General features: G+C 36.2%; 2 protein-coding genes across 2 annotated transcripts in view; one reads left to right on the forward strand and one right to left on the reverse strand.

Annotated features, from left to right (window-relative positions):
* LOC106081323 (uncharacterized) overlaps window positions 1-1682 on the forward strand; it is a gene marked incomplete in the record, with an annotated part of 8464 nt that extends 6782 nt beyond the window's left edge. Inside the window, 2 exon segments of the mRNA XM_059364133.1 lie at window positions 463-573; window positions 643-1682. Of these exon segments, the coding sequence (XP_059220116.1) occupies window positions 463-573; window positions 643-909 (378 nt within the window).
* LOC106088132 (heterogeneous nuclear ribonucleoprotein R) overlaps window positions 1-10326 on the reverse strand; it is a 438953-nt gene extending 428627 nt beyond the window's left edge. The window contains exon 1 of the mRNA XM_059364134.1: window positions 10175-10326. Coding sequence (XP_059220117.1) covers window positions 10175-10187 — 13 coding nt within the window. The 5' untranslated portion in view covers window positions 10188-10326. The remainder of the gene's footprint in view (window positions 1-10174) is intronic.
* Between the last annotated feature and the right edge of the window lie 4417 nt (window positions 10327-14743).

A 14743-nucleotide genomic window follows, 5' to 3' on the forward strand; every position in this document is an offset into this window, starting at 1 on the left:
AAAAAAGTAATTGCGGATTTTTTAAAAGAAAGTAAATGCATTTTTAATAAAACTTAGAATGAATTTTAATCAAATATACTTTTTTTACACTTTTTTCTAAAGCAACCTAAAACAGCTGATTACTGACAGAAGAAAGAATGCAATTGCAGAGTCACAAGCTGTGCAAAAATTTTTCAACGCCGACTATATGAAAAATCCGCAATTACTTTTTGGGCAACCCAATATTTCTTTATTTCGAAAAACTGAAAGCGTAACTGAATATGAAATTGTTTAGAATCTTTAAAGAACCATGTTTCCTCGGTATTATCAAACTAGGTACTTTTCTTTTGGGAAATTTCGAAGACAATTTTTTTTTATTTTTATATACATCCATATAAGACATTTCTCTTTAAAAAATATAAGCCTAAAATAAATCAAACGCATTAATATTTTTTTTTTTGTTTTAAAATTTTTAGAGGTGTGGTGGCCGTCTCAATGGATATGTTGCAATTGGATATAAAACAATGCCCCGATTGGTATTATGAGCCCAATGCCTTCAAGAACACGCACAAATGTGATGAGAAGTCCTCTTATGTAAGATCATTATCTGGTTTAAGCATATAATCAATTAACAAAAGTCTGATTTTTTTTTCTTTCCATCAGTGTGTTCCAATTATGGGTCGAGGCTTTGAAACTGGTGGCTATAAATGTGAATGCCTGCAAGGCTACGAATATCCCTTTGAGGATCTAATCACCTACTACGATGGCCAATTGGTTGAGGCCGAATTCCAAAATATTGTCGCTGACGGTGAAACCCGTTATGATATGTTCAAATGTCGTTTAGCCGGTGCTTCAGCTCTACAAGCAGCCACATCATTAATTATTGCATTATTCGGCTTTACACTGATCATGCTGTACAAATGCAGATGAGAGGAGCCAGCAATAGGAAGGTAAACATGCGTTTGTATGACAAAATGTAGTTTTGTAGTTTTTTTCTGTTAGAAGATAAGTGAAAAAAAAGGAATAACACACCAATCCGTCCAAAAAATACTATTTAGTATATTAAGCAACTATCTCAAATATCATTTTGGGAGAAATTCATTGACAAAAAAGAACAAGATCAGCCAGAGCAGAAGGAGCAACAGCTAAGGCTATATCCAAGTCAGCAAGATGAGTTGGTTGTGCTACCTTTTTTGTTGTGTGGTCTCTCCTCTTTATTTTGTTCTTTTCATTTTTGTTTCTTTTAATTTCATAGAAAACATTGTCATCATTTATCCAAAGCGATTAAGTTGTAGACACAATCTATTACAATGAATCTCATTATTTGTCATGCTTTTTTTCATTGTTGTTGTTGCAGGCCATACAGTTAATTTTTTGTTTTTTTTTTTGTGTTAAAGTACTCGCACAAATACAAAATGCCAAGGCATCATATAACTCATGTTCAAGAAAATTATGCACACTCTTACTTACCCATTAAAAAGAAGAAAAAAAAAAAGAAAGAAGAAACTCTCATAGACAACATTTGGTAGAATGAGAAAATACAACGCCTCTCTTTTGGTAGAAGTAGTAGCTCGTATTTCAGTTGTTATGCTGTGTTATTCTTTTGATGGCAAAAAGGAAGATTTTTTCATGATTAATAACACAAAAAGCGCAGCAAAGCGGAAATACTTTGAAGGCAATGAAGATGAAAAAAAAAAAAACAAGAGAGAAGAAGCAAAACCACCCAATTATATGAGAGCTGACTGCTTGGCTGGCTGGCTGTTCAAAGCTACAAAATCTTCTTTTAATAGGCATGAAGTTTTAGGCTTTGCCTGAACAGCTGTGCTGTGCGGTCTCTTGGCTAGCAAAAGCTACAATCCTCCACAGAAGTAAGGAAAGCATAAAACCTGTTAAAATTATAAACTGCGTAGAGTTCCTTAAGATTTCGAAATGATTACTGGGGCATCGGTTTTGTTTGGATAGAGCGCACAACTCCTGCCAGCCTTGAGTGAGAGTGAGGGTTGTTTGTTGGCCTCTGTACCACCACAGATATGCACCCCTTACACTCAATGGTCAGATTGCCAGTGCCAGCTATTGCAAGCCCAATGTCTAGTGATCACCAACACCACCACCACCACCACTACCATTTTGGCATTGACCGTTGAGAAGTTTTATATAATTTTTTTTGTTCGCGTGCATTAATTTGGACTTCCTCGATTAGGCACCAAAAAGGATGGGGGTTTCTTTTTTCACCACACCATCAAGAGCTAAGGCACAGGCGGTCTTTATTTTTGTTTTTTTGTTGTACCATCTTATAATGATGATCAACATGCTCATCGTTGGTTTTTTTTGTTTTGTATAGGTTATCATAGCCTGAGAATATTTTTTTTTTCAACAACAATCCTTTGGCTTGAAAACCAGTTTACCACTTGGTCATCTTGGTGGTCATGGCTGCAAATGTTTTGTAAAAAAATCTATCTATAAATTTTTTTTTATTATAAGGCCGAGCACTACTTCCTACAGCAGCAGCGCTGCTTGAAAAAATGATGCGATGGTAGAGGAGTATATGAAAAAAAAAATCCAAATACCAACTGCTGGTGATGTCTGCTGAGGATGTTTGTTTCAAAATATTTTCACACATTTTTCATCGTCACTCCAGAGAGACAAGACACTGCCATCAGCCACCCAGTCAGCTAGCCAACCATCCAGCCACTCTATCACCATCCATAGAGTGACCAATATGTAAAAACAATGAAGCCTCCATTGTTTAGCAGCTTTCGAGAACAATAAGAATCTTTGGGATTTTAATAAATATAATAAAGAAACTCCTGCTGTTTCGTTTTGGGTTTATATGGCCGCCGCCACTGCTACTAACCTTCAAATTCCAACTGTTTTTCTTTTTCTATGCAAATTTTATGAAACTTGTATGACAATGCTACTCTGCTCTCTTTAAACCACTGATCTTGTAATTTTTGTGTTTTTTGTGTTTCTCTCATACTAAAACCGTCCATTTTGTTTTATTTTTGTCTTCTTAGTAATTGTTTTATGAAATGTTAATGATTTTTGTATAATGTAGTAGACAAGTTGCCTTTTGACAAATACTTATATGTGCCTTGTACGTTAGTAACTAGTAAGCCTTTGTAGAGAATTTTCTAAGCTTATGCTAATAATTGTATTTAAAATCATATCCACAATTATATCTCATAAAGGTTTATTAGAATTAGAAAGTCTTAAAAAGTCCAAAGGTTAAAATCAATAAACGTCCTTTTTATGTTTTTTGTATTAGATGCATTATTAAGAATTTTTTTATATATGAAACGAACGACAAATTTTTTTATACACATAATTACCTTAAGAAAATCCCGCAACATATCACAATAAAAAATATTTACAATTAAAATAATTTTCTTATTTATAAAATAGAGGTCACAGGTAAAATTTTACAAAAAAAAATATGAAAAGGTATTAATTTTTAGTGTTTAAGAGAAAATTTGAGTCGTCATTTTTATACCCTCAAACATAGGATGGGGGTATACTAACTTCGTCATGCTGTTTGTAACACCTCGAAATATGCTTATATGACCCCATAAAGTATATATAGTCTTGATCGACATGACATTTTAAGTCGATCTAGCCATGTCCGTCCGCCTGTAGTGTTAAGAGAAAATTTGAGTCATAATTTGTATACCCTCCACCATAGGATGGGGGTATACTAATTTCGTCATTCTGTTTGTAACACCCCGAAATATGCGTCTATAACCCCATAAAGTATATATATTCTTGATCGGATACACGTGGTGTATCACTTCCAACAACTGTGCTAAATATGGTTCATAACTTGATATAACTGCCATATAAACCGATCTCCCGATTAGACTTCTTGAGTTTCAAGATGGCGTAATTCTTATCCAAATTGGTTGAAATATGTCGTTTTGGTATGACTTTCAACAATTGAGCCAAGTATGGTCTATATCGGCTGATAATCTGATATAGCTGTAATCTAAACCGATATCCCAATTTCACACTCTGAGCCACTGGAGGGCGCAATTTTTATTCGATTTGCCTGAAATTTTGGAGGTGGTATTTGGATGAAATTTTGCAGTAGCTTCGCCAAGTAGAGTGTAAATCAAAGCATAACCTGATATTGCGGCCATACAAACCGATCTCTCTATTAGACTTCTTCTACTAGAGGGCGCAATTCTTATCCAAATTGGTTGAAATTTTGAATATGTCGTTTTGGTGTGCCTTCCAACAATTGAGCCAAGATTGAGTCTAAGATTGATAACCTGATATAGCTGCCCTATAAACCGATCTCCCAATTTCACATTCTGAGCCAGTGGAGGGTGCAATTTTTATTCGATTTGCCTGAAATGTTGGAGGTGGAATTTTTCTATGACTTCGAACAACCATTACAAGTACGGTCAATAATTTCATGTAGCTCATATATATATTGAAAAAGACAATCAAAGAACTTGACAATTCACTTGACGATCCAAGGTGAAGGGTATATAAGATTCGGCCCGGCCGAACTTTCATAGAAATTTTGTATTTAGAGGACACTAGCTGGGCAGGGCCCACTCCGCTGCATCTTCTTTAACTCTCTAATATCATTTTAGGGTGGGTACACTTCGCCCTGAATGTGAATATCGTGCTACTGTAGCCTAAGTCCGCCTATGATGGTGAAAGCCTTTGTTCGAATCCTGGCGGACAAACTTCGGACAAAATTTAAAGTGGTGGTTATCCTCTCTTAATGCTGGCGACATTTGCGAGGTACCATGCCATGCATGGTCATGTAAAAATTTTTCTTCTTCAAAAGAGGTGTCGCACTGCTGCACGCCGTTTGGACTCGGTTATAAAAAAGGTCCCTTATCGTTGATAAACTCAACGTGAATCGGAAAGCACTCATGAGTAAATTTTTACTCTACTCCCAAATGCATTTCTTTTGAATCCCATATTATCGTATTGGTAAATATTTCGGGTTTAAGGGGTATTTGGGGGGTGGTCGCTTGACCATTAAAGTAAATATAAGATTCATGCTCTACTTTCAGAAACATTTCATATGAAGTTGTGTTTGACGATGGGGTGGAGCCCAGGGTCTTTGTCGAAAATATATATAAATTTCCCAATCTCTGAGATCTGGCATTTTTGAAATTAGGGTAATGAGAAGTGCTTTTTAGGGGAGACATTTCGACTCAAAAAAGGGAAAATGGAAATTCGTGTCCACTCGCAAATCGATTTACTTTGAGCCCCATATTGCCATGGTCGGTAAGTATGAACTGTTTGGAGGGTGTTTTGGAGCTGGGCGGCCACCGGCACTTTGCCCTAAAAATATTGGGTTGCCCAAAAAGTAATTGCGGATTTTTTAAAAGAAAGTAAATGCATTTAATAAAACTTAGAATGAACTTTAATCAAATATACTTTTTTTACACATTTTTTCTAAAGCAAGCTAAAAGTAACAGCAGATAACTGACAGAAGAAAGAATGCAATTACAGAGTCACAAGCTGTGAAAAAATTTGTCAACGCCGACTATATGAAAAATCCGCAATTACTTTTTGGGCAATCCAATAGATATAAAAATCGTTCTTTACTCCCAAATACCGTTGATTTGAGCTCCATATTGCTATAGTCGGAAATAAAGTTTAGTTTAGGGGGTGATTTAGGGCGTAACCCCAAAATTGGATATCAAATTCGTTTTCTACTCTTAAATACAATTTCATTTCATTTGAGTCCCATATTGCCATAATGGGTCAATTAACCTATTCGACGTATTTTTAGGAGGAAAAGCTCCGCCTTGAATTGAACGCAAATTTTAATGTCATATTTTTAATCAACCTCCAAACATCTTTCATTAGAATCCCATATAGTCGATATGCCCATTTGGGGTGGGGCGACCTCCCATTACTTGCACCTAATTTTTTATGCCATATTTGTAATCTATAGCCGGATCCTTTTCATTTGAGTCCTATATTGAAAGGATTAGAAAAAATTTCATAGAAATTTTGTCTTAAGAGACAATTTCATAGAAATTTTGTCTTAAGAGACAATTTCATAGAAATTTTGTCTTAAGAGACAATTTCATAGAAATTTTGTCTTAAGAGACAATTTCATAGAAATTTTGTCTTTAGAGAAAATTTCATAGAAATTTTGTCTTAAGAGAAAATTTCATAGAAATTTTGTCTTTAGAGAAATTTTCATAGAAATTTTGTCTTTAGAGAAAATTTCATAGAAATTTTGTCTTTAGAGAAAATTTCATAGAAATTTTGTCTTTAGAGAAAATTTCATAGAAATTTTGTCTTTAGAGAAAATTATATAGAAATTTTGTCTTTAGAGAAAATTTCATAAAATTTCATAGACATTTTGTCTTTAGAGAAAATTTCATAGAAATTTTGTCTTTAGAGAAAATTTCATAGAAATTTTGTCTTTAGAGAAAATTTCATAGAAATTTTGTCTTTAGAGAAAATTTCATAGAAATTTTGTCTTTAGAGAAAATTTCATAGAAATTTTGTCTTTAGAGAAAATTTCATAGAAATTTTGTCTTTGGAGAAAATTTTATAGAAATATAGCTTGTCTTATAGCTTTTTGGTTGGAAGATGTTTCGCCTAGACAATTTGTGCTCTTCTCCCAGATAGTTTTCATTTGGGCCCCATATTGCAATGTTTGGTAAGTATGTGTGTCCTGTTTGGGAGTGAGTGTTTTAGGGGTGGGGTGGCCCCCCAGACAAGGTCCTAAAAATATAAATCAGACTTGTGGTCTACTCCCAAGTACCTTTTTTTTAAGTCCCATTCTGCTGTGTGTTTGGGGGTGAGGCAGAATCGCTGACACTTGGTCCCAAAAGTGGATGGCAATTTCGAGCTCTACTCCGAAATACCCCATATTTGCAGGTCTGGTTTAGGGAGAGCGGCGTCCCCCAAATACTTGGCTACAAATTAAGAAATCAGATTCGTTTTCTACTCTGAACTACCTTTCATTTGAGTTCCATATTGTCATGATTGGTCTATATATCCCTTTGGCGGATGTTAGGGTGGGCAGCACTCTAGGTGCCCCTTATTTGTATATATAAGATATGTGGTAGTAAAGATCGCCCTTAGACTGAGGGAGTCGGGAACTTGAGATGCCTTGAACATTGGGCATACTTGGAATCTGCTGGGGATTGGCGGCATGATGAATAATGTACTAAGGAATTCCTTCCTAGTTGACGGGATGGACGGCTTCGCAAAAAGGTATCTCTGGAGGAGAGTTATACAACTTTTTCCCAGGACTTTCTATATATACGGGTGAGATTAAATTCGATTGGCGCCATATTGAGTACTTTGTACTAAGGGAGTCATTTAGATTTCTAAACGGATGTAGTGTTCTTGAAGCGTAGTGTTCTTGAAGCGTAGTGTTCTTGAAGCGTAGTGTTCTTGTAGTGTAGTGTTCTTTCTTTCCTGAAGACATTGAAAGCGATGTTGTTGCATCAGCGGTTGATCAATCAGATTGCAATCCCATGGCAGCCGGTTGTACGTACCGGATTAACCCGATGGAGTTCTTCATTGGCAAGGGTTGTCGCCTGAGTGTACAACACATTGCTACAACAACAACAACCGATCAGATTTACGTGGCGCTGAAGGCTTTGCCATTGGGCTATGTGAAGCCACATTTCTACAAACACAACAAACGATCAGATTGCAATCCTATGGCAGCAGGTTGTACGTACCAGATTGACCCGATGGTGCTCTGTATCGGCAAGAGCTACCGATGAATAACTGCTACAAAAACCGATAAGATGGTCAGGATTTACGTGGCGCTGAATGCTTTGCCATTGGGCTATGTGAAGCCGAGACTGGTTAGGAGATGCAAAGGTTATCTTTGAACCATAAGGACAGCTGCTAGGATACGGTGATTAGCACCGATGGTACTACTAAATCATTTTAACTAGTGCCAGGAGTGGCTGACTGAGCAAAGCTCTCACCTAAAAGAGCTCCTCACTGGTCTGCCTGGTTCCCTTTATTCTTCTTGTGTGCGTGGTTTTCCCCATCCTTCTTTTCCGTTCTACTTATTTGTACTGACCTGTGGTGGATACTCTCCATGGACCGATCATCCGACTTCGCAGACTCTGAATGCCGAACGTATAGCAATTAAAAGGAAGTCGATTGGAATGGATTTATAGAATACGCCAATTGCCGCTTTAGTACTTTTCGCTGTTGCAGATAAAAAAATCCAGACGGTCAAATACCTCAATTGAGGTCCATTTCTTGGAGCACGTACCAAAACTCGCTAATGAGTGCGATATGTCCCTCCGATCACTAAAAGCCGTACAACTATAGAGCCAGTATTAGTAAACTGGCATCTGGCATCTGGCATCTGATGGCATCTGCAGCCACTGTTTTACACGCCATTGCTGCACTTATAAGCATCAATCCCATGGCAGCCAGTTGTACGTACCGGATTGACCCGACGGAGTCCTTCATCGGTAAGGCCTGCCGCCTAAGTGAACACACTGCTATGAAAAGAAATGGGAAGTCTCCAATTGGTATACACACAGTGCCCAAGAATTGTAATCTAAGAACTATGATGGTTTGTCCCTCAATTCCCCGGTGGGCCACCTCCATAAGGACAAGGTGAGAAAAATATCCTAACCCTGTGAAGGCATTGCCTGCTCATCTGTACAATCAATCCAATTCGACAAGCAAATCCCTCTGAATTCACCCCAGTCGAGTTGCAAAGTTCCCAGAACTGGATATTTTACAAAAGCAAACAATAATATAATGGGGCACTAAAATGGCACCATTTTTTCATAATTTGTTGTTGTTGGTGTTTTAGCCACATTTCCCTATGTAGAGGAAGCGATTCTCGTTAAGCTCCAAAGTAAGCAAGATCGTTCGGGCCCATGGGACTGATCGCCGCGTGAGAGTCAGTATATAAGTTATTTAAAAGCGCTTACAACTCGCCTTGTCATATCGAGTATCATAGGCACACAGTATATAGTTAAAAGCCGGTGCCGCCCTTCATCTCACTAAGACTCTTCACTCGATACTGCAATTGCAGCTACTTCATATACTAAGCATCCCACTATCCGCAACCTACGGACCCAGCTGAGCTTCCCGTTACGTCAATGAACATCACAATCCCATGGCAGCCGGTTGTACATACCGGATTGACCCGATGGAGTTCTCCATCGGCAAGGGCTGCCGCCTCAGTGTACAACACACTGCTACAACAACAACAACAATGAACATCATATAAATCAAAGCTCACAGTCCACCCGTGTGATGCTCACAGGCATCCTATCTCAGGGTCATAATTTGTAGGTTATGTTAATGTAGTCTAGACATTCTTATTGATGTAACAAATAACCCATTAAATAAAAAGCATTATAGTACGAAAAACCACAGTTTCTTACCTTATTCTTCACAAACAATCGAAGATGCAAATGCAGTTTCTTTGCCAGTTGATTTTGGCTTCGTTGCACACATTCCGCCGCTACATTGTTTTGTATGTTAAGTTTTTGTAGGTCTTATTATTAAATTGCGCTTTTTTCCATCACACTCACTAATAGATAATCACATAATAAGTAATTCACTTTCTTTTTATTGAAATTTGATACAATAGAAACAAAATAAGTAAAATTTGTACAGAAATATATGATACACGCACCCATTTCGAAAACAAACTGCGACAAAACTATTTTTCTCTAATTGACAATTCACAATAGTGGAACCTCGCGTAGTTCAACATAATAATATTTCATATTGGCAATGCTGTAAGACCCCAATAGCTGTTATTACTACTACAACGCTACTTTTCGTATTTATTTTTTGCAAATTTGCGTTAAGCAATAACAACATGGTGTTTATCATTACCCAGATTTTTATTATTGCCTAATACAGCTACCAAGAATCGTTGCCCCACATGAAAATACAGCAAGATGCTTATATACAGGTTAAGATCGACTAATAGAAACAAGAAAACTATGAATTTAAAAGCCTTTGAAGAAGATAATAAATAGATATATGACCAGGATGAAATATATTTTAAATATAACAAAAACGTGGTTAGTTTGGCAGGGTCAAATCCTGGAAACCTAACACCATAAATTCTACCAAAATTTACTCAAATTAACTTAGTTGAAGGGCACATGTGTACTTAACATACAAAATTTCTGCCAAAAGTTGGAGCTTTGGAGAAAATTGTATTGTCAATAGTTCAAGTTAATCAAATTATTGGTTTACTTACCGTGTCCAGCCATTTTACTGTGAATCCCTTTATTGGTGTCCTCTAATTAGCAGTTCAGCGGTTATTAATTGTGATGATATTTGTTCCGGTGCAATGTAACGTAAATCGGCTTCTAAAACCTTTTGAAAAAAATTGCACCATTTTTTTCAACAGAACAATCTCCAACAGAAAAGATTCCAAGATTAACACTTGCGGTTTTTTACCAAATCATTGTTGAATATTCTTTGTAATATTTTGATAATTTGCAATCCACTTTTGAATATAAAATTAATAATAGTATGAAAAAGGGTTTGAAAATTTTGTTTAATCTCTAAGGTTTAACATTTTTCCCGCATATGAGCAATTTAAGAAAAAGTCAAAGGTAATTTGTTTGTTTTTGTTTTCAAACAGACATACGAGTACATGGTACAGTTATAATGGGTAATATCAATGATTGAATGAGGCAGCGATAGCTGTCAACATTTCTTTAAAATGTTCTCTACGAATTTCAATGAAATTCTTTCGCAAAACAAAAATGGGTGACTACTCGGACCCAGATCCCTCTGGACGGATCCCATATTAGTGGCAGAGTCCCTGGATCTGGATACTCAATAGATTCAAGCAGACGAAGGATAGAACACAACAAACTGTTACAACAACAACCATAAATAGTCTACTGCCGATTCGGACGTAAGATATATATCAACCCGTCTGCTATGCAAACGATGTTATAGTACGTCTAGGTGATTGGAGTCTGAATGAAGAGAAAGACGAAGGTGGGTCAATTCGAAGCGCCACCTTTCCTGAACAGAACAATTCCAAAAAGTCAAATACTTGAGAATGATCTTAGATAGGGAACTGAACCAGAATTGTCACATTCATGAGCGTACTGAGTCGTGCGACAGATGTTGCACAATATGTAGACGGGCCCGTAGACTCTAAATGTGCTCTCATTCCGAGAATAATCTACTGGCTCTACAAATTCCTAATTAGACCATTACTAAGGAGAAGAGGTGCAACGTAAGAACATTAAAGCTGGTTCTGGCAACATAATGTCTTGGCATATGTGGGTCGATGAAAACCACGCCTACTAGGGTACTGGAGATAGATTTAGATGTTAGACCCATAGACATACAGATTAAGTATGATGAACTTACTGCGGCTATGAGATTTAAGGCGAAGAGAGAGTGGATAGGATATATGATTAGGACATTCCATCGTGGGATAATCGAGAGAAGGATAGGAAACCTGGATGGAATGGAACAGGTTTCCAATCGGTTACATAAGACGATTTAATGGAATAACTCATTTTCTATACGAATTCAGTATAGGCGGCATACATTGAATTGACCCTGACAAAAAACACTCTCCATATCATTAGTATACTAGATTTTCTTCCATACAAACCAAAAAAAATTCCCACAATTGAACTCACCTTTTTCAAACTTGCTCTCTGCTATCTTGGAAGTAAAACCAATGGTTTTTTTTTTTGTTTTTTTTTCGTAATATGATTTAATGAGATTGACTATAGTTTCAGTTTTTATTCGAATTCAATTTCAATTTAATTTTTCATAATGAATATCTTAGTTTAATATTTCTTTTTCCTCTATATTTACTAAACTTTTGTTTCTGTTTGTCTTTTTTTTTTCGTGTATGTATTTATAATTAAGACATATTATCTTGCTTAACCATGATAAAATAACATTTATATTACACAATTTAAAATTAATTCCAAACTATCACAAATTATTATTGGGGGTTGTGTTGTTTTGGTTTTGTTTTGCTGCTTTTGTATTCGTTTTGGTAGATAATTTTATTATTGTTTTAATTTTTTCATAAGTTTTTTTTATTTTTTCTAAAAAAAAATATCCATCCGTTTATAACAGTAGTTACTTTTTAATTTATAATAATAGCATATAAGACGTTTTTTAGTTTTCATTATAAAAATAAATGAAACATAACAATACACATGTTGTGAGAACAATGTTCATGAGGGAGATGGGGGACAGTTGTGAGAAAATGTGGATTGAATTTTCAGTAACAAAATTTAATTTTTTTTTTAATTTTATTGAAAATAACTCACAATTTTTTAAGTTATTTTTTGATAGCTAGTTTTACAGTTTTATTTTTTTTAAGGAAATTTTCTGATAAAACTTTTACTATACATGTGTAATAAAGATCCAATGAAAATTTGTTAAATCAACTTAAAAGTAGGGAAATCTTAAAAAAATCACCAAAATGGAAAAAAAAAATTGAATGAAACAACCAATAATCAAACGAAAATGAGAAGTAAAAATCAGGAGATCGATTTATGTAGAAGCAATATCAATGCACAGGCGAAATAAAACCAAGGTTAATAAATTGCGCCCTCTATAGGCGCAATGTATCTTAAAGGATACATTTAGTGACGGATTGCTTATTTTTTTTAGTTTTGCAAAAAATTTAACTTTTGCGATAGTATTCATTGGAAAAATATCAATCGGTATTTAGTCAAAAAATTAAATTTTGATACATCGATAGATAGTGCCATCGATATTTTGCCAGCTCTACTTAGCGTACTGATGATGAAGCTTTTGTCAGTTTCGAAATCGCAATCTCCATAGCCCGTCCAATGCATTTAAAGCACAGCACATATGATCAAAATCAATCAAAATCTATTGGTGTTGATCTGGAAAAAGAAATCCGACGTTTAAATGAAACAACAAAAATAAAAAGTAGCGCAAAACATATGAATGAAAAGACAATTCTTAAAAAATACAAAACTTAAGTATTGAAAAGGTAGTGTACTAATAATCAGCTGAGTAAAATGTTTTCTCGCAAAGTGCGCTATCTGTCAACGAGTTTTGGTTGTGTGTGGGTAAGAACTATAAAATACACAAACAACGAAAAATGGCGCAAACTAGTGATATACCCTAAAATCAGAGTTGCACTAATCACTGATTTTGACACATAGTGCATTCAAAATTTTGTTGTTGGGCAACTGTCACTACCTGTAAATAAATATATCTTGAAGCAATCAGTACAGGCGGTTAAAACCTATGGACATGAGAAATATCTCACTGACATGTGCAAAATTGCAGCCAAATTCGATAACAATCGCGCCCTCTAGAGACCCGAGAATTCTAATCGAGAGATCGGTTTATATGGCAGATATATCAGGAAATATTTGACACAGTTGTTGAAAGACATACCAAAACAATGTGTGCAAAATTTCAGCCAAATCGGATAAGAAGTGCACCCTCTAGAACCTCAAAAAAATCAAGACCCATGGTCGGTTTATATGACAGCTATATCAGGTTATCAACCGATTTGAAACATACTTGGCACAGATGTCGGAAATGATACCAAAACGACATATTCAAAATTTCAACCATATTGGATAAGAATTGCGCGCTCCAGAAGCCCATGAAGCCTAAACGGGAGATCGGTTTATATGGCGGCTATATCAGGATATGGACTGATTTAGACCATACTTGACAAAGTTGTTGGAAATCAAAATAAAACACTTTAGCAAAATTTCGGCCAAATCGGTAAGAATTGCCTTGTCTAGAAGCTCAAGAAGTCAAGGCCCAAGATCGGTTTATATGGCAGCTATTTCAGGTTATCAACCGATTTCAACAATACTTAGCACATTTGTTGAAAGTTATAACGTAACACGCCATGCAAAAATTCGAAATCCGATAGGAATAACGCCCTCTAGAGGATCAAGAAGTCTAATCGGGATATCGGTTTATATGGCTGCTATATCAGGTTATGGACTGATTTAGACTATACTTGGCGCAGTTGTTGGGAGTCATACCAGAACACTTCGTGCAAAATTTCACCTAATCGGTTAAGAATTGCACCCTCTAGAATCTCTAGAAGTCAAGTCAAGACCCAAGGTCGGTTTATATTGCAGCTATATCAAAATATGGACCATTTACAATCCCAACCGACCTACACTAATAAGAAGTATTTGAGCAAAATTTCAAGCACCTAGCTTTACTCCTTCGAATGTTAGAGTGCTTTCAACAGACGGGCGAACGGACATGGCTAGATCGACTTAAAATGTCATGACTATCAAGCATTTGTGTACTTCATGACGTCTTCGATGCATATTTCGAGGTGTTACAAACGGAATGGCGAAATTAGTATACCCCCATCCTATGGTGGAGGGTATAAAAAGCAATTGTCACAGCGAAGTATATCTAGGCCGATCAACAAAACTTTGTCTCATTCCTCTGCTTGCTTTAGCTGCATGTGGTACTCATCTAAGTGGTGTTCATTTGTAAACAATACACCATGTCCGTCGACCAAGTTGACAATCACGTCCACTGAACGGTTACTAAAACGTTCGCGCATCTCTCACTCTATTGTATTTGTGCGTGTGTTTTTAGCTAACTTTGTTTTTATGTGGTATGCGATACAGACAATTGCTTTGGCCAAAGTAGCTATTGAATGCAAAATTTTGGGTCTCATGCAGTTCTCTGGTGGGTTGACCCTAGGAGCACGAATTCGAAGTCCGTTTTTGGGGCATAGACCCCTGGGCCCCCAAAGGGACCGTAACGATGTTCACATTCGGTTAGAGCTGGCAAAATATTGATATTTAAT

The sequence above is a fragment of the Stomoxys calcitrans genome, chromosome 2 (genome assembly GCF_963082655.1).
Source record: "Stomoxys calcitrans chromosome 2, idStoCalc2.1, whole genome shotgun sequence".
Lineage (NCBI taxonomy): Eukaryota > Metazoa > Arthropoda > Insecta > Diptera > Muscidae > Stomoxys > Stomoxys calcitrans.